At 39.8% G+C, this 20,907-nt stretch overlaps 1 protein-coding gene across 3 annotated transcripts in view; it reads left to right on the plus strand.

The window, feature by feature from the left end:
* Positions 1-3,252: 3,252 nt before the first annotated feature.
* ppargc1a (peroxisome proliferator-activated receptor gamma, coactivator 1 alpha) overlaps positions 3,253-20,907 on the plus strand; it is a 150,657-nt gene continuing 133,002 nt past the window's right edge. For 2 of the 3 annotated variants that reach the window (XM_060825233.1, XM_060825241.1), the window contains exons 1-2: positions 3,253-3,405; positions 6,373-6,552. In XM_060825233.1, coding sequence (XP_060681216.1) covers positions 3,358-3,405; positions 6,373-6,552 — 228 coding nt within the window. In that variant the 5' untranslated portion in view covers positions 3,253-3,357. Of the gene's footprint in view, positions 3,406-5,567; positions 5,595-6,372; positions 6,553-20,907 lie in introns of those variants that run through there. The other variant, XM_060825250.1, reaches the window with a different exon arrangement.

The raw sequence follows: 20,907 nt of genomic DNA on the forward strand, positions 1-20,907 counted from the left end.
GAATAGGAAGGGTTTGGAGGGATATGGGCCAAGTGTTGGCAGGTGGGACTAGATTGGGTTGGGATATTTGGTCGGCATGGACGGGTTGGACCGAAGGGTTTGTTTCCATGCTGTACATCTCTATGACTGTCTGACGTAAGATAAGTGGCTGGTTTGTCCTGGATTGTCTCGAGCATTTTGAGTTTTGCTAGAAGTGCACTGATCCAGGTAAGTGGAGAGTATTCCATCATATTACTGATTTGTGTCTTGTCAATTCTGGACTGATTTGTGAAACATTAAATGAGTTATTCACAGCAGATTTCCCAGGCTCTGACCTGTTGTCATAGGCACTGTATTTATAGATTTGTCCAGTTATGTTTTTGTACAATGTGAACCCATTGGGTGTTGATAGTGGATGATTTGCAATGGTAATGCTGTTGAATTTCAATGGGAAAAAGTTATTCTCTATTGCTGGAAATGGTCATTACCTTGTACTTGTGTTACCTTTAAGTAGGAAAAGCTGAATATTGTCCAGAACTTCCTGTATACAGTCTGTTCTGATATAACACAATAGTTCTGTTCCCATGCAATTCCACATTTTAATAAATTTGCAGCACCATTTAAACTAATGGGTCTGGAATCACATTAAGCCAATACAGGTAAGGAAAGTTTGTGTTCTACAAATAATGATCTAAATTCTTCACTCACAATATAGCCAATTTGCATTAAAGAAACGTGCGTTACAGCAGAACCGACTGTATGATTATGAACTGCAATCAGTGAAGAGTCACATATGGTACTGATTGTGCAAGCATCATCAAACACCACCTCTTCTGACTTTAGAATGGAAGGGTAATTGATGAAAAAGTTAAAGATGTTTGGGCCCAGGACTTACCTCGCAGAATTCTTGCAGTAATGTGTTAATTTGGCCCTGTGTTAATTAGCTATTTATGATAGCTATAGCATCAACCATTGGAGAATTATTTTCTTTGATCCCCATTGACTTCAGTTTTGTTCAGGCTCCTTGTTATTGCTTGATCAAATTTTACTTCATTCTTTAATGGGATTTGGGTTTTACTGGCAAGGCTATCATCTATTGCCCATTCCTAGTTACCATGAACAAAGTGACTTTTCAGAAGGCAGTGAAAAGTCAATCATATTGCTGCGTCCTTGGAATTGCAGGTTGAAAAGACTGATTGTAGATTTCCTTTCCTAAAGTACATTAGTGAACTGGATGGGTTTTTGAGACAATACACGGTAATTGCCATGGTTATTAATCATAGTAGCTTTCAACTCCCATATTTTATCAATTGCATTTAAATTCCACCAGCTATGATAGTGGGGTTTGAAAACACATGCCAAAGCATTAGCCTGAACCTCTGGATTACTAGTGCAGTGGCATTGTCACTTTGCCACTGTCTCCGTACACTTGCTTCCTTAATGACAAGGGCAGTCACTTTCACCTCATATCTTGGATCTTGTTCTTTTGTTCCATGTTTGCACAAAGGTTGTAATTCAGTCTGGAACCAAATGGCCTCGGTGAAACCCAAACAGTCAGTGAGCAGATTATCACTGTGTAAGTGCCACCTAATAGTATTTTAGACCTTCTATAATGTTGCTAATGATTGAGAACAGTTTGAGGAGGTGCTAATTGGCTGAATTAGGCTTTGTTTACAAGAGGTACCTGGGTAATTTTCCACATTGTCTGGTAGATGCCAATGTTGCAGATTTTTTGGCAAACGTCTGGTCAAAGTTACAAATGATTCCAGAGCCTATGTCTTCATTGCTGAAACTGGGTTGGTGTCAAGGCCATAGTCTTTGCAGTATTAGTGCTCGTAGTTGTTTCTTAATATAACATGAAATTAATCAAATTGACTGAAGCCTGTTATGGGGACCTCTGGAGAAGACCAAGCCGGGTTATCGATTTTGCATTTCTGGCATTTTGCAGATATGTCAGCCTTGTGAGTTAAAGGCTATTGAGACATATTGTTTCAGGCTAACTAGAAAAGTCCAGTTCAGAATTGTTAAATCAGCTTTGGAAATGTTAAGTCTTTTGCCTGCCATCCTTAATTGGACACCAAGTTTGCCCCTTTGGGGAAAATCACATCATCACACATTTTTCAGGTTTATGACCAATACCTTGGTCTGTACCTAAGGCAGATTTCTGCTCTTTTTGATGCAGAGGTTAATGTCCTTTCTTACTAGAGTCATATATTTCAAACAAGCATTAATGTTTTTTTTGCACATTGATTAAAATAAAATCTTGCTTATATTTGAAATCCATGCCAATTTCACAAAATCATAATGTAATTCTGCACCTTTCTATTTTGACTGTCAACACAGATGATATTGTTGTATTGTTTCTATGCATGTAGGTTATTGCGAAAGTAAAGGCTTAGGTAATTTTCAATGTATCAAATCTTTCTGAAAATTCAGTTTTGTCCTTCATTCAGCTTAGAAGAAACTAAAGCATTTTATTTATTGTGATGATTTCTGTACTGTACTGCAGTTTCTTGGAACTTCAACATTTGTATGGTTTATAATTCAGAAAATGAAGTGGAAAAAAATTATTTAGAGTTTCAAATTGTGTAATCCTGGCAAATGCTTAAAGAGTTTGATTTCTTTCAGGGCGGCTCAGTGGTTAGCATTACTGCCTCACAGTGCCAGGGACCCAGGTTTGATTCCAGCCTCAGACTGTGTGGAGTTTGCACATTCTCCCCATGTCTACATGGATTTCGTCCCACAGTCCAAAGATGTGCAGGTTACGTGATTGGCCATGCTAAATTGCCCCTGGTGTTCAAGAATGCATAGGCTAGGTACATTAGTTAGGGGCAAATATAGAGTAGCGGAATGGGTCTGGAGGGTCCATGTGGACTTGTTGGGCCAAAGGGCCTGTTTCCACACTGTAGAGATTCTAATTCTTGTAAAATTCTATTTTCTAATAAATTAAGAAAACAATTTTAGACTATGAAATAGTATTCAACCTCATGTCATTTAAGACTCTTCCAACAAGATTTTTTTAAAAATGCCATTATCATTTAATTTCTTTAATTGGCAGAATTGTTATAAAGACGTGGTTCCGAAAGTGGAATTTAATCACAGCACGGGACTAAAGATTCAAAGGTTGAGTAGTTTAAAGATTTACTGTACTTAACTGTAGCTCCACCCTCTGAGACGTCATTGGTGTTATCATGGAATAGTACCTCTGACTGACAGCACTAACTCCTTTTAATAACCTTGTCATGTGACACTGAACAGTAGCGTTAGTGTAGTAGTAAGACAGGTGCCTTCAGTTCAATTTCAGTAAGGGGCCAGCACCCCACATGTGTGCTGCTGTGTGTGCCTGTGGATTTATTGAGATTTTAAGGCATAAACTGAATGGAGTGGGACAGGTGCAACCAAGACTTTGAGTGGACTGAAACAGAGGTGAGCTGTGGTATAATTCAGTGATCTTTTCATCAGTAGTGAGTACAAACGAACTTATACCTAAATAAATAAGGAATGCTGTTTGAAAGAGTATTCACCTGAGCCTCAATTTGCTTCAAATTTGTTTTCTAGTAAATGATTGAGACAATGTTACACACAAGCTCTTTTCATTATCTTCTGTGAAAGGAGCTAGCTTTACTGATCCTTTTTTAAAAACTTGCCTAAAAACTTTCGTATAACCTTGCAGTATGATAGGCAGGCAGTAATTTTATCTTGGATTTTATCTGTCTCTTTCATTTGGAAAGCAGCCACACACCTATGATTTCAATGCTGTTAAAGGTGACACTGACTTTTTTTAAATACAATTCTCATTTACGAAACAACTTATGTCATAAGGTTCAGATTTAACTTGAAATTTCACTGGCATTTGGTAATTGGTTTGGCACGGTGCCACAAACAAAAATGTTAGAGTGAATTAGATAACATAATGTGTGAACCAAAGATTTGTATTTATTATGTGTTTTCTCAGGTTTAAATCGTACAAACTCATATATTTTCACAATAGTCTTGGTTTAGAATAACTATTTTTAAACGTTAAATTTAAATCTAAGACATCCACTGTAGGAGTGCAACTGCTCCAGAATGCTTGTATGGAAAGGCTGCTGCTGGTAATATAAAAATAAGCACTGACTTTTTAAATCTATATCACCTGCAAGGGAATAATTCATTTGAAAAAAAGGCAGAAAGGTTCACGGCTGCTCCTTCGGATATATCCATAGTATGTTTTGTCCTGTAAGGGGATTTTATGTATTTATGTTCAATTCAGGGAATGCACACATGCCAAACGGATTCCAGTTCGGTTTTGTGATCATCTTGAGAGACAATTGATAGACTGTGCCAAAAGCTGTGTAATCGTTCATGTGTTTTTATTTGCTTTTTGTATTCTATTCCAGTATTTTTCAGAATGTTGCAGTAGGTCTTTTTTCTATTCTTGCATGTGCATGAATTGCATTAGCACTATTGCATGTTTTATATAGATTGCTCATCAGCCCCTTCCAGTACATAAACCTTGCATTCCAGTTTACATAGGCACTGGGAATATCTGCTGACCTCTTGATGCCTCTCTTCGTTAATAAGCAGTTGAGTGGTTTTGGCAAAGAATGTGTTTCAGTATTTGCAAATCTGTTTTCTTCAGTCATGCATTAGTTTTGAATGAACCAGAGTTGAGTAAAGAATTTAATTTGAGACAGTGAAGAATATTTTGCCATATCTCTAAGAATATTTTGCCATCTCGCCTGTTTCTCTCAGGACAGCAAGGGGAAGTAATTATTAAGTGCAAAAGTACAGTATAGTAGATTTTATATTATTTTACCATTAGTCACGGTTATAATTAAGGATCTTTCTGGAAACTTTATTTTTATTTCGTCTACTGAAGCTCATTAGCGGGCAAAAGTAAAAGTTTTAAATGATCAAATGTCTCGTTCACTCTTTAATTTACACTTTAAAATCTATTCTATTCAATTTGAAGTTAGAAAGAGATCAGTTAAAAGCCAATAAAATTGCTTCATAATTATAAAGGTTATTGCAAGACATGCCTATGTACTTCAGTCACTCAGTTGTCCTTTGCTTTTTCTGTTGTGTTGGATAGTGGTTTCTTGAGAGCAAATGTAATGTGTAGATCTCCCCCTTGTTATGATATCTTAAACTTGTGTTCCAATGATATTATTTATGAATGGGAAGCAGTGAATTGTGGGCAGCATTCTCTGTTCATGATGTCATAGAGTGGAGGTATATGATTTCATGTCAAGAGAAGTTCTGCACAAACCGATTTTCTGAGGCTGCATCAATCTGGTAATTTCAAAGTATAAAGCAAAATTTGTAATGGGCATGAGTATTTTTAGCTAATATACAGAAATATATTTTACAATATTATGAGAGATCATCCAACAGGATTAAAATGGTTATCTATTTTTAGGGTAGTTACGACTATGAGAATATAGGTAATATTTTTTACGAAGCATGAATTTATGGAATAATCTGCAATGTAAAATTTCTCAGTTGCTTTATGAGCAGGACAATAAAGTTTGCTTGTTTTACCTAATAAGTGAAGTTCAGTTATTAAAAAAAAACACCAGAATCAGCTGCTCAGAGCACCTGTGTGGACCTAGCAATGAGATATGCATGAACTGGTAAGCTGTAGTTTTCTTCACAATTTTCTCACTTGTTAATTCCCGTATCCTTGTTAGCTATTTAAAAGTCCATTTATACTAATAATCTGACATTCACTCAGCTGTCAAAATCCAGCACATGCTTGAGATATTTTGCTATTCAGTTATCAGAAACTCAACTCACTTTTGGGTGGATTCTTGGATATTCGCAATGCAAACCTAGAGCCTAACTTTGGTGATCTCCTACTGCATCATGTACAGATAGCAAAGGATTTACAGCATTACTGAATTCTACAGAGCTGCACCAAAATGTTTTGTTAACAAACTTCTATTTTTAACTCCAACTATAGTATGTTTAATCACTGGGAAGCTCTGTAGAGTCAAGTGTTGTCAAACCTGCTTTGCTCCCTGGTGGACCATGAGGTCAACCAGTCCTTCACCTGGCAGTCATAGCTTTTTGTTTTCTCTTTCATTTTCCCTGTTATCAAAGCCATTTTTCACTGAAAACAGCATAACTTTAAACATTAATATGGCAAAAATTCAAAAACAGTGCATATTTTGAATCAAGTCTTTATTGTACAAGTTTGAAAGGAAGTTGCCAGTTTCAAATGGCAACATTGTTGCACTCTTGCACCCCTGTTGACAGTACTTTACATGGTATCATTGGCTGAAACCGCATTGCCAAGACACTGCACTTTTTTAATGAAGTTACTATTATGCTGGAGCAAGTTGCAATATTTACTTGCTGGTACAGTAACATCAATATTTTAAAAACATGCTTTCCTTTGTTTTCTTGTAGTGTGCTGCATTAGTTGGTGAAGACCAACCACTGTGTTCAGATCTCCCTGAACTTGACCTTTCGGAGCTTGATGTAAATGACTTGGACACAGAAACTTTTCTGGGTGGACTCAAGTGGTACAGTGACCAATCTGGAATAATTTCCAACCAATATGGGAATGAATCATCTGACCTCTTTGAGGTAAGCAACTAAAATAATATCCAAAGTTTTACTTTACCTTCAGGTTTATGGGATAATATTTAAGTACAATGAAGCCTAGATTTTGCAATTGTAATAATACAGGTACTATAATTCCTATTTCCATTCCCTGCATTACTAGTAGCAACTTCTTCTATTCACACATGCACAGCTGTATGAGGAAACTCACTTGTTATTGTTAGTAATTCCCTGTACAATATGTCCGCGTAATCGGCACTGTTGAAGCCCATGTAGACACACAGGTTTTTGAAATCTTGAACTGATTATAACTTCACCTTTAATGTTGTAATATTTGTTAAACCTTCACCCTCCTCAGAAATGTTATAACTTGTTAATGAGCTGGAGCTGGAATTTTTAATGCTACATTAAATCATAATTAATTCTGAACAGCTTCTCTGGCCATGAAAATCTAATTTTATGTTTGTTTCGTATCACATTATTTCACTTATGATAAAAATTACATAGATTAAAGTTATAGAAATAGGCCCTTCTGCCCTCTGTCTCCATGCTGGCCAATTAACATCAAACTATATGGGCAGTAGACAATAGGTGCAGGAGTAGGCCATTCTGCCCTTCGAGCCTGCACCACTATTCAATATGATCATGGCTGATCATCCTTAATCAGTATCCAGTTCCTGCCTTATCTCCATAACCCTTGATTCCACTATCCTTGAGAGCTCTATCCAATTCTTTCTTAAATGAATCCAGAGACTGGGCCTACACTGCCCTCTGGGGCAGAGCATTCCACACAGCCACCACTCCCTGGGTGAAGAAGTTTCTCCTCATCTCTGTCCTAAATGGTCTACCCCATATTTTTAAGCTGTGTCCTCTGGTTTGGCACTCACCCATCAGCGGAAACATGTTTCCTGCCTCCAGATTATCCAATCCTTTAATAATCGTATATGTCTGAATCAGATCCCCTCTCAGTCTTCTAAACTCAAGGGTATACAAGCCCAGTCGCTCCAGTCTTTCAGCATAAGGTAGTCCCGCCATTCCAGGAATTGACCTTGTGAACCTACGCTGCACTCCCTCAATAGCCAGAATGTTTTTCCTCAAATTTGAAGACCAGAACTGCACACTGTACTCCAGGTGTGGTCTCACCAGGGCCCTGTACAGCTGCAGAAGAACCTCTTTGCTTCTATGCTCAATCCCTCTTGTTATGAAGGCCAGCATGCATGGGCCCCAGCTATGCCTGTCTCTTTGTAGGATATGTGGAACAGTCCATCTTCCGCAACTACACTGTCCCCACCCCCCACCTTTTCCTCCACTACATCGATGACTGTATCGGCGCTGCCTCGTGCTCCCATAAGGAGGTTGAACAGTTCATCAACTTTACCAACACCTTCCATCCCGACTGTCTCAGACTCCTCCCTCCCCTTCCTAGACCTTTCCATTTCTATCTCGGGCGACCGACTCAACACAGACATCTACTATAAACCGACTGACTTCCACAGCTACCTGGACTACACCTCCTCCCACCCTGCCCCCTGTAAAAACTCCATCCCATATTCCCAATTCCTTCACCTCCGCCGCATCTGCTCCCAGGAGGACCAGTTCCAATACCGTACAGCCCAGATGGCCTCCTTCTTCAAGGACCGCAGATTCCCCCCAGACGTGATCGACGATGCCCTCCACCGCATCTCCTCCATTTCCCGCTTCTCCGCCCTTGAGCCCCGCCCCTCCAACCGCCACCAAGACAGAACTCCACTGGTTCTCACCTACCACCCCACCAACCTCCGTATACAGCATATCGTCCGCCGTCATTTCCGCCAACTCCAAACGGACCCCACCACCAGGGATATATTTCCCTCCCCTCCCCTATCAGCGTTCCGCAAAGACCACTCCCTTCGTGACTCCCTCGTCAGGTCCACACCCCCCACCAACCCAACCTCCACTCCCGGCACCTTCCCCTGCAACCGCAGGAAATGCAAAACTTGTGCCCACACCTCCTCCCTTACTTCTCTCCAAGGCCCCAAGGGATCCTTCCATATCCGCCACAAATTCACCTGCACCTCCACACACATCATCTATTGCATCCGCTGCACCCGATGTGGCCTCCTCTATATTGGGGAGACAGGCCGCCTACTTGCAGAATGCTTCAGGGAACACCTCTGGGACGCCCGAACCAACCAACCCAACCACCCCGTGGCTCAACACTTTAACTCTCCCTCCCACTCCACCGAAGACATGCAGGTCCTTGGACTCGTCCATCGCCAGAACATAACAACATGACGGTTGGAGGAAGAGCGCCTCATCTTCCGCCTGGGAACCCTCCAGCCACAAGGGATGAACTCAGATTTCTCCAGTTTCCTCATTTCCCCTCCCCCCACCTTGTCTCAGTCGATTCCCTTGAACTCAGCACCGCCCTCCTAACCTGCAATCCTCTTCCTGACCTCTCCGCCCCCACCCCACTCCGGCCTATCACCCTCACCTTGACCTCCTTCCACCTATCACATCTCTATCGCCCCTCCCCAAGTCCCTCCTCCCTACCTTTTATCTTAGCCTTCCTGGCACCCTCTCCTCATTCCTGATGAAGGGCTCTGGCCCGAAACGTAGAATTTCCTGTTCCTTGGATGCTGCCTAACCTGCTGTACTTTAACCAGCAACACATTTTCAGCATGCCATTAGCCTTCTTCACTACCGGCTGTACCTGCATGCTTACATTCGTTGACTGGTGTACAAGAACACCCAGATCTCTTTGTACTGCCCCTTTACCTAAATTGATTCCATTTAGGTAGTAATCTGCCTTCCTGTTCTTGCCACCAAAGTGGATAACCATACATTTATCCACATTAAACTGCATCTGCAATGCATCTGACCACTCACCTAACCTGTCCAGGTTACCCTGTAATCTCCTAACATCCTCCTCACATTTCACCTTGCCACCCAGCTTAGTATCATCAGCAAATTTGCTAAAGTTATTACTAATACCATCTTCTATATCATTAATATATATTGTAAAAAGCTGCGGTTCCAGGACTGATCCCATTTACCTGTACTTTCCATGCAGTCTGCAATATCCTGACATTTTAAGTGCTCATTCAGGTGCATTGTACGTGTTGAAAGTACCTGCCTCCATTACCTTCAAAAGGCAGAAGTTTCCATACTTCTGCTGCTCTGTGGGTGAAATTTCATTTTCGTCAGATCCCCTCTTTTTCTCACCCCTTTTTCTTCACCTTAAACTTGTGCCTTTGGATCTTAGATCTATCTACTGGGCGAAAAGATTCTGTCTCTGCTTGTCATATTTTTGTATCATTCATCAGATTCCCCCATCAGCCTTGTCTGCTCCAGGAGAAACACACCCAGTCAATCCAGTCTCTCTTCATAACTGAGACTTTCCATCCCAGGCAACATCCTGGTGAATCTTCTCTGCATCCTCTCTAGTGCAATGATGACTTCCCAACAGTGTGGTGACCAGACCAGCACACAATATTCTACCTGTGGCCTAACAATTGTTTTATAAAATTGTGATAAAACTTCCCTGCTCCTATATTCTATGCCTCAGCTTATGAAGGCAAGCATTATATATGCCTTCTTCACCACCTTATCTACCTGTGCTGACACTTTCAGGAATCTATGGACTTATATACCAAGGTCACTTGGTTCCTCAGTACTTTGTGGGGACTTTTCATTCATTGTGTAAATCCATCTTTTATTAAACCTCCCGACAAGCATCACCTCACACTGATCAAAATTAAATTCTATTGCTCTGTCCAATTTACTACCTGATTAATATTAGATTGTAGCCTGAGACTATCCTCCTCACTGTCAACAACTGCACCAATTTTTGTGCATTGGGCAAACTTACCTTCGACATTTATGTTAAAGTTGTTAATATACATCACAAACAGCAAGGCTCCCAGCATTGTTCCCTGTGGTACACTGTTGGTCACAGGCTTCCAACCTTACACCATCACATTTTGCCTCCTATTTGCAAACCACATTTGGATCTAGTTCGCCAATGTTATCCCATTTTGGACCAGCCTTTCATGTGGGACCATGTCTAAGGCCTTGCTGATGTCCATGTAAACCAGATCATCACTCTTTATCAAAACAAATCTCCTACAAATTAGACAAGATCTCCCTCTAACAAATCGGAGCTGACTATCCTTAATCAATCCATGCCATTCCAAGTGTTGATTAATTCTGTCCCTCAGAATTTTTTCTACTAATTTCCTTGCCACTGATGATGGATTAACTGCTCTGTAATTATCTGGCCTATCTCTGCTGCCCTTCTATCCACCAAATAAGCTATCTTCCAGTCAATTGACACATTTTCTGTGGCTACCAAAGTATTAAATACCTCTGCCAGGGCCCCAGCAATCTCCTCCCTTGTCTCCTGTAGCAGCCTGGGATATAGCTCATCAGGTCCTGAGGATTTATGCAGCTTTATGTCTGCTAAAACATAAAACCTCCTCTCTATTGATCTTAACATGTTCTAGAACCTCACCATCCCAACTGAAATCTCCAGCTACAGTACCTTTCTCCTCTGCGAACACATAGAATTAATAATTTAAGTATGCACCCAGGTTTGCAGGCTCCATGCACAGATAACCCCTTTGGTCTCTAATAGGCCCCACGTTTTCCTTATTATCCTCTTCCTCTTAATATACTTAGAAAATGGTTTTTCCTTAATCCTGTCTGCTTAAGATATTTAGTGGCACCAGTGTGTCTCCTAATTTCATTTTTTAAGCACACCCTTACACACTCTATATACTTGAAATACTTCCCCTGTTTTTAATGCTGTGTACCTAATAATGCTTCCTTTTCTTCTTTTTATCTAATACTTGATATACTTTGACACCTAGGCTTCTTTGGACTTGCTACCCTAGCCCTTCCCTCTTAGAGAAATATGCTGTGCTTGGAAAGATTCCCACTTTTCAAATGTAAACTTATTGCAAGTATCTGCTCCCACTCTATGTTTGCCAGATCCTGTTTAATGATATTGAAATTTCCCTTCCCCAAATTTAGACACTTAACGTCTGTACTATCCTATCCATTTCATAATGATTTTGAAACATATAGAATTATGATCATTATCCCCAAAATATTCACCCACTGACATGTCAACTACTTGTCCGACTTCATTCTCTAGGATTAGGGCTAGCACTGATCCATCTCTAGTAGGACTATATATGTACTGACACAAAAGTTCTGCTGGATGCATTTTAAAAGTTCTACCTTCTCTAATCCTTTAACATGAATGTGATCTCAGTTAATGTTAGCAAAATTGAAATCCCTTATTACTGTAAGCCTATTTCTTTCACTCTTTCTTCAAATACTTCTTAAAGAAAGCTTGTCCTGCTATTTCAACTTTTACGGTTTATGTTCCAACCTTAATTTTTACAATGAGCAAAATAATCAAACATAAGAATTAAGTATTTTGCAAGCTTATTTGCTGTCTGTAAGATTTCTTCAGGCTGTTTACCCTGCTTGATGCAGTCACTGATTCTGGATTTGTTTTTGGCTTTCTGATGTTTGGAACTCCCCTTGCCTTGGCATTAGCTGCAAGTTAGGAAAGGTAAAATCTATGCTACAAAGATTGTTAGATACTTGTGGACAGCTTCTTTAAAAACATTTACTTTGTTTCAGACTACAAAATGCAAATTATTACTCAAAGGGAACCTTTGCAAAGGAACCATTCAGAATAATGAAGTTTTCAAAATGTTTTTTTTTCTTTAACAACTGAAATTTGAAATATTGTATACAAAATTGAGATACAACAAATTTTCAACAAAATTGGCATTGGTTGTTTGAAAAAATCAAGTAGTTTGATTTGTAGTCCATGAATGAACTGACCTGATAACACAAATTGTCATTGGCTCAAATGGGACTTAAGTTGTCTTTCACAGCCAACTTACATTATTTGAATTTTAAAACATTAATTAATATCAAATGGATAGCTGTTGCAAATATTGATTGTAAACCAGGAATAAAATATGCAGAATTTGGAATGATTGAAGTAAAGGTGGAAGTGTGGGCGGCACGGTGGACGGGATGGTGGCACAGTGGTTAGCACTGCTGCCTCACAGCGCCAGAGACCCGGGTTCAATTCCCAACTCAGGCAACAGACTGTCTCATTCTCCCCGTGTCTGCGTGGGTTTCCTCCGGATACTCCGGTTTCCTCCCACAGTCCAAAGATGTGCAGGTCAGGTGAATTGGCCATGCTAAATTGCCCGTAGTGTTAGATAAGGGGTAAATGTAGGGGTATGGTGGGTTGCGCTTCGGCGGGTCTGTGTGGACTTGTTGGGCCGAAGGGCCTGCTTCCACACTGTAAGTAATCTAATCTAATCTATTGTGGCACAGTGGTAGTTTCCCAATATCTTATACAGAAGGTCTGCTTTCAAGTCTCATTCCAAAACTTGACAGCTTTCGTCAGGTCCTAATGAAGCCAAATAGTTTGATTAGAAACTTTCAATATGCCTATAATAAATAGATCTTAAGAACTGGAGAGTCTTCTGGTGAGCCGCAACTTATGCAGAATGAGTCCTTGAACTTATTTTTAAATTGTGTCTTGTTTGTGATGTTGGGTTTGATTTTTTTTTTGTTGGGTGCCAGGACCCACATGGGAGTCTCAATCTCTCACGTCATTAGTGTGTCCAATGGTGTAACAATTAGATGCAGTCCCTAATTGGCTATCTCTGCATTTGAAGTCCGATTAAAGATGATAGATAAGCTTCCAATCTTGCTGACTCAAAGATTCTGCAGCAATATCAAACTTAAAGCACTACTGGAAAAGAAGGGAAGGCAGGAAGACAAAAATGCTCTAATTGGTTGCCAGACATTATAGTGAACAGGCAGCCAATCTCATTCAAGGTGCACCCCTCAGAATTCCACTGGAAATGGAAATATGTTGAAAGGTTGTCCCAAGTTGGCTGTCCGCATTTTCCTATCCCTTTCCTCACCCCGACTTCCAATGAGTCAGAAAATCCAACCCATTATAATTAGATACATAAAAATTATTTTTCTTGATAATGATATGGAAGTTGATTTTCGTCTATGTGCATTCTAGCTCCTTTTCCTGTTGGATTTCAATAGGGTTGAGGTATAACAAAACTGGCAATGTCTGTAAACTTATCATTTTTGTGAAGGCTTCAAAATAGGTGACTCTGTGCCCTCAGAAAAATGTGGAAATTTCATTAGCTCATTCAAGTTAGAGTTCTATCACATGGAACAGTATAACCTATGATCTGTAAAGGGACAGTGAACAGACTTCTCGAAATAAATGAAAGTGCGTTTGAAGCAATTTTTATGACGTAGCAGTGAAAGTGCGTGCTCCTGACCTTACAACATTTGATGACTTGTCGCATGAGCCTGAGCAGCCTCATTCAATTTGAACTGAGAAATTTATTGCCTCCTTTAATTAACAAACCTCTTTAATTTAGAGTCATTCCAAATAAGCCTTAACCATTTTAAGTGCTCAGATTTGGACTGCCTGAACTGAGAAAACAGCAGACACTTCTCAGCCAACAGATGTGGTCATACAAATTTAAAATGCACCCAATTGCATGAATTTCAGATTTATCAAGCTCGGGATTCATCAAATAGAAACAGTGCCATCCAAGTTTCTATATTGTCTAAACAGATCAGAACTGCAGCTCCTGTTCTTTGTGAAATTAGCTGTTTCCACCTGTGCTAACATTTTGGTGCTTTTATTGCCCAGGGTCAGAGAGAAGAAAAAAAACCTTAGTTTCTATGAATGGTCACTTCTCAGTGATCTTTCCTGTGAAGTATGTCTATGCATTTATGTCAGATTAGGAAAGGGTTAGATTTGATTGTGATGCATGCTACGATAGTCACTTAAGGTGCTCACTCATGCAGACTGATCTCTGGCAAAAAATTGTTAGTGCCAACTGGACAGGTACAATCTCCAAAAGGAGTTGAGTTGGTAAATATTTTAAAAATGCTGGTAATTATGTTCTAACTCATTAATACTATTGCCAATCAGTCTTTGTTCTTTAGGTTTTGGGACCACTGCCTTTGACATGTATGCTTTACCAGAAAATGTCCAGATGTTGGTCCTTTATTTATTAGCAATTTCTGTAATGTAAACTTTGACTTTCATCATTTCAAAAATACTTCAGCTTTCAGCCATCTACTTAAATTAATCTTGAGTGCTATTTTACTCTTCTTGATATGAACTTTTTATTGTGAATGACAACTTGAATCACCTGCAATTTTCTTACACAGACTAAATAATTCTACCATGCAACTTGCTGTTGTATATGTCCCATGTGCTTAAAATTGCATACAGGATCATTGTTGCAAACTTTGCATATGCTGAAATTCTTAGAATTTCACACCATAAGATGAGGCTGCTATTTGTAATGAGTTTGAATGAATCGAGATAGTACTGTTCTGCTCTTCCTTTCCTCTTTTAAAAATGTTTATTATCAAAAGTTTGTCCACTTGCTTATTAAACACTTTGGATTCTTTCATCATTGTGGATAGTATGAGAATTTTGTGCCCCAGTAGTAAAAGTATGCATATCAACATTCTCCCAATCTTATAAGTAATTGCATAGCAGAGGGTGCAGGGGACATCTACCAGCGTATTACCTGGGTTGAAGAATTTTAGTTGTGAAGAGAGACTGGATAGACTGGGGTTATTTTCCTTTGGATCGGAGCTTGATATGGGAAATGATTGAGATATATAAAATTGAGGAGAGGAGATAGGGTAGACAGGAAAGAATTTTTCCCCACGATGGAGGAACCAATGACCAGGGCCATTGATTTAACTAAGGAGCAGGAGGTTTAGAAGAGAATGTTTTTCATCAGAGGGCTTTGGGAATCTGGAACTTACTGCCTGTAAGGGTGGTAGTGGTAGAAACCTTCATAACATTTAAGAAGTATTCATATGTTCACGTGTTATGCCAAGAGCTAGAAAATGGGATTAGAAGTTAGGTGCTTGTCTCTGACCAGTGCAAATTTGATGGGCCAAAGGGCATTTTTGTGTGCTGTAGATCTGTGACTCTATTACACTGGATGACCACCAGTCCCTCCATGGAAAGTTGGCTAATTATAGCATTCCAGAGCTCCGGAACATGCATTAAGTTACAAGGCCTTAAAACTATTAAAATGATCTGGGTGGTATGTTAGATGCATGATTTAACAACAGAAATACTTAAATAGTTTATATAGCTGACTTGGACAGCATATAATGTTTGAATCCCTCAAGCTTTCTATTGCAAACAAATCTATAGAGTTTAGAAGAGTGAGTGTTGATATTATTGAAACATACAAAATGGTGAGAGGGCTTGACAAGCTAGATATTGGGAGCAATTTTCCTTAAGTGGAAAGTCTAATGTAGGGCACACAGATTAAAAATTAGGTCTCCCAATTATGACAGACATAAAACAGATATTTTTTCTCAGACAACAGTTTATCTGTGGAACTCATGTTTTTAGAGAGCACTAGAGTCTGGCTTATTGGATATTTTTGAGGCAGTGCTAGGTAAGTTCTAGATTGACCAAGGCATGAAAGATTATATGTGATAGACAGTAGTGTTGATGCTAAAATCAAATCAGCCATGATCTTAAATGACAAAACAGCCTGAAAGGGCCAAATGCCCACTCCTGCTCCTGATTTGTATACTTCGATATCATTTACATGTTTCTCATGCAGGTTTTCAGTTTTAGGTGTGCTATGGTGAACTTGAAACCGTCGCAATAATATCATGGGCTGTTTACTATGACTACGGTTGGAAAATGGAAATGATACACAGAATTGTGTTGCAGCATCAGAGGTCTCACCCTCCAGCTGGAAAGCCAGCAGGAAACCCTCAGTGCCTCTTTCTAGGAAAGCCTGGTGAAGCAAATATTAACCAGGAAATAGGTTATTGTTAGTCCTACCTCTGAAACAAGACCTCCAGTGTGGAAGTACAACCTTGTCTGCCAATCAATCAGAGGCTGGCAATGCTTGTGCTTGCAGTGTCAGTGTGGAGGCTTTGGCTACTCTGGAGAAATACTTACTTTGGGTCCTAGCATTATGGAGAACCCATGCCAGAGGTAAGTAATGTTATGGGGAGAATGAATTTCACAGGGCATGTATGTGGCAAGGTGGTCAGAGCAAGAGCAGTGGGCACTCTTATGGTACTCACACTCCTCTTTTGTTTTGTAGTCCTATGATCAGGTTCTGACTGCCTTTATCAAGTGTTTTTCTTCTTCCACCCTTCAATAAAAACAGCCCACATAGTTTCATCTATTGTGCATGCTGTATGGCTACAGTCCACTTTGCAACTGGGTGAATCCTAGCAGCAACAGGCTGAGACCCTTAAGTGGTCCTTAAATGGCCGATATGAGATGAAATTTGACCGGACATAATTCTGGTAGAGATGAGAATGTGGTGGGGTTCAGAAATGGTACACTGCCTCCAATCTCATTATCAGTAAGAAGTTTCTGCCAGTGCAATTAACAGAAGATAACAAGGTTTTTTCGTGTTGCTAGGTTAACATGTTAACCTTGATTATAACTTGGCTAACATTTTTCAAAGGTGTAGATTTTTACAACTCTGCTGCAAAAACTGCAAGGAGGCCTGAACTACACAGGTACAGCAGGATGACATGTTTTCATGTTGTATCGGTAAATGGTATATCTTGAAACCTGGAAACATCTGAATCTCAGCTGAAGAAGATTGGTTCTCTCTAAAAAGGAGCTGGGACATTCTGAATATTCAGTTCAGGTTAGTTACACAAAGCTTTAAAATAAGCATAGAGTGCAATGGTATGGCCTGAGAGTGGTGGAAATTAGCAACTGCAAACTACCTCAGATGCATGGTTGATGCTCCAAATTGACCACAGGATGAGATAATGTAGAAACCTTGGAAGCTTTCAAAAATTTGAGAAACATCTATACCCTTGAATTTCTTCATTACCATTAAAATATTGCATATACCAAAGTTATATTTTATGGTATAAATAACATTTTTATATGCTGTGACATAAAGCACATCACTGCAGTATAAATCAGGTGATACAACAATATCACTGCATCATGGCTCATGTGGTAACTAACACAATAGCAGGAATCTGCTCTGGTCAATAGAATGGTAAATTATCCTACAAATTTGTTTAACATTTTTAAAAAGTGTATATGTAATTCAACATGCAGCATGACTGGCTATTGTTATATTATGTGTACATGATGTTAGCTAATTATATGAAATCAATCATTTTATTGAGTGGGGCTCCCTATAAGGAGAAAATTTTGGATTTTTAAAGAAGTGCACAACCACTTGCGTGGATATGGAAGACTTCAGTGGCCAACCCAGTAAGCTTCATTGTGGTATACTGCCCTGCCATTGCCGTCAATGTTAATTTATTCTTAATCTGCACAAGCTTTTATTCTTTGTAGATGGCAAATTCTCACCTCTCTTTTGTATGCATGTGTAGCCCCCAGCGAACCTCCACTAGAGGCTAGCACCAGCAACCTCCAAAAGCTTCTCTGAGAACTACAGATTTGCCTGGCCCCATTTTCCTGTCTGCAATCCCAAATTTGCCGTAGATCAAGGCTGGCAAGCAAGCCTGCACTTGAGCAGGAGACTCTTAGCCTCTGGGCACAAATGCACAACAAGGAACAACCACTGAACTTTTCCAAGCCAGCAGGACAACTGCAAAACAGGCTTGTCCACTCAGCTGCGGACATAAGAACTGCACTCAGCTGCAGTGAGAGGCTGAGGATGCATTTACTGAGAGTGCATAAGTACTATGGGTGACACATCATAGCAAACAATGTTTCACTTATGTTTATTTGCACTATTAATCTGGAGCTGACATTTTAACTCTCACTGTTGAAGCAGGTCATGAGAGAAATGAGGAACTTTTTCAGACAACCCAAGGATGTAAGCAGGTGTAGTGGCCAAATATCACTTATTTCTCACAAGCAACAGTCCTCTTTACTGTCGACGCATCAGATATCAGGGATTCTTGATCATTATGGTGAGGACTGCAGCCAAGGCATTGCACTTTAATGTGGGCAGGCTAAATGCAATTTGCAAGGACTATGCTAAGACCTCACTTGCATACTTACTCCACATTTATATCCATCCTGTGAGTGAAAGCATGGAATCAGTAATGATTCATTGAATGAAAAATAAATTTTCATTTTATCTATCAGTTTTTCAAAGGAATGCAAGGCCACGAAAAGCCAAGAGATGTATATTGGGCAGCTCACTTGTCCATTCTCCCTCATAACACATTATTGTGCACAAAGTGGTACCTCTTTCTGGTTCAGAACTGCCCTGCAGGTTGCTGAAACAGTTCGGGCAATGTTTTATGTGCACTGTGAAACATTGAAGAATTACTGATAACACAAAGTCAAAATGAGATTCATCAGGATTCTTCTCAACTTGCTGGCTATCATGACAGATTTCACTACCCAACACTCTGATATGATATTCTGATGGAAACTTTAAGGGTTAACATAACTTTAAAGCCTTATGACATTAGGTGTATTGTCTCATGGACTGCTGCTTTTCTTCCCCCCTAATGCTCAGCAGCACCTGTAATGTGCAGATACTAGAAAGCGGGATCACCCAAAGATCTCAAGTGTATGATCAGATGGACAACAAGACATTTTGCTTTAGTTTGAGGGTATCATAAAGGTGTGATGAGCCAAGTCTGGAAGAAGTATCCCTGGTTCCCCAAGCAGCCATCCCTGTATGTCCTAAGGACCTGGGAAGGGGGTAGGAATCTGTGAATTCTCTTGTGTGTTAAGAGTCATGACAGCTTCCAAGTTATCATATGCAGACCTCCAGAATTTTGCAGCAGTGGTCACATATAATTTGAACTTTGTGGTAAAATCTTTATTTGTTGACATAATCTGCTGGTTGTTGATAGGGCTCCCCACAGTATCGATAGCACCCTGCACGAAGCCAGTGATGGTGAATTACACACTGCTTGGGCTGCTTGATCTTCTTGACACAAGGGAAGGATATGCAAAATGTGCTCAGTAGAAAATAACAAGCAGTTATATTCTGGAATTATGAGCTGACGATTGGTAGATGCCACACAGGTCCCTATTTACCTTTTAGAATGAATTGCTGCCACAAACTTCAGGGCTTGATGGGATTGGCACCCAGTTATTCTGAATTCAAGTCCTATTCTCGCAGATAACACAACTCTTTAATCGCCTAGGACATCTTTAATCCATGCCTAAATTGTATATCAGAGAGTTGAACAAAATGACAGTGAAGCCAATGGTTAAGGGGTCTCAATGTATACCAGCACCTTCTTGGTGGAGCCTTAGGTGCTGCCTCTCCCTCTTGAGGCTGTGTGCCAGCTGCTGGAGTTTGCTGTGCTTGTTGGACTTGATCACAACTTCAAAGGATGCAGTAATTGTTATTTTATCTTCAGAATATCAAGGCCACAATCTCCAGGTGAGATTGATGAATGGACAATCTATGGGGAATGTCAGAAAAGTAAGACTCTTTTATTGTAGGAACTGCTGGATCCATCATATCGCAATGAAGTCTCATGCCGTCGCACAATATGGCATGAAGACTTCTCGAGGAACTCATTGTCATGCCTCCATAAGGAATTTCGGAGTATGTCACCTTATCCAAATGTATGTTGCATACATAAAATTTCAGTTCTAAAATGGGAGGAGAATTCTGTCAATGAGGCGTCATGGTAGCTTGCCCTCTTCCTTGTCACCAAGAAGAGGCTCCTTTTCACATCAGAGAGTGTCCTTACATGTTTATAGTTCAGTATACAGATATAGCAGTTCCACAACGTTGTCTTCCAAATGCTTGTTGTGGTGAGTGTTTGTCAAATATGAACTTCAGGTGCTTTTAAATGTCTTTTCCTCATTACAGTTGCTCAGCTGACATGTCATAGAGTACTTAGTGCACAGTGTAATGAATATGCATTTTCAAGGCCATAATTTTTAAGGTCTTCTCTTGGACTATGAATGACCTGCTGATGAATTTCAAACTGAAACCATGGATGGTTTTATTGAATCAGACATTATTACTGCAACTGCTCTTGGCAAGGCTTCCAAATCCAAGAATTTTACTCTGCTCCTGAAGAAAAAAACAACTAACTCCACCCACTTTGCATGCAGTGTCAGCTATTTTGAGCAGATATTGCTTAGTTGCCCTTTGATCAGATGTGCAAGGTTCCAACTTTGTTCTAGTGAGTGAGTTTCAGACTCCACCTTTGAATCAAGAATTCTGTCTACCCTTCATAGTTTATTTGCTGACCCTAAAGCCTCAATGAGCTTTTCCCTCTACAGTCCCTTTGTATATCTATTCATTTTACCCCTAGCACACATTACTTTGGAAATTCCCATACCAAGAAATATTTACACCATGTAAATGCCAAGCAATGACCATCTCCAAT

The sequence above is a fragment of the Hemiscyllium ocellatum genome, chromosome 1 (genome assembly GCF_020745735.1).
Source record: "Hemiscyllium ocellatum isolate sHemOce1 chromosome 1, sHemOce1.pat.X.cur, whole genome shotgun sequence".
In the NCBI taxonomy this organism is placed as follows: domain Eukaryota; kingdom Metazoa; phylum Chordata; class Chondrichthyes; order Orectolobiformes; family Hemiscylliidae; genus Hemiscyllium; species Hemiscyllium ocellatum.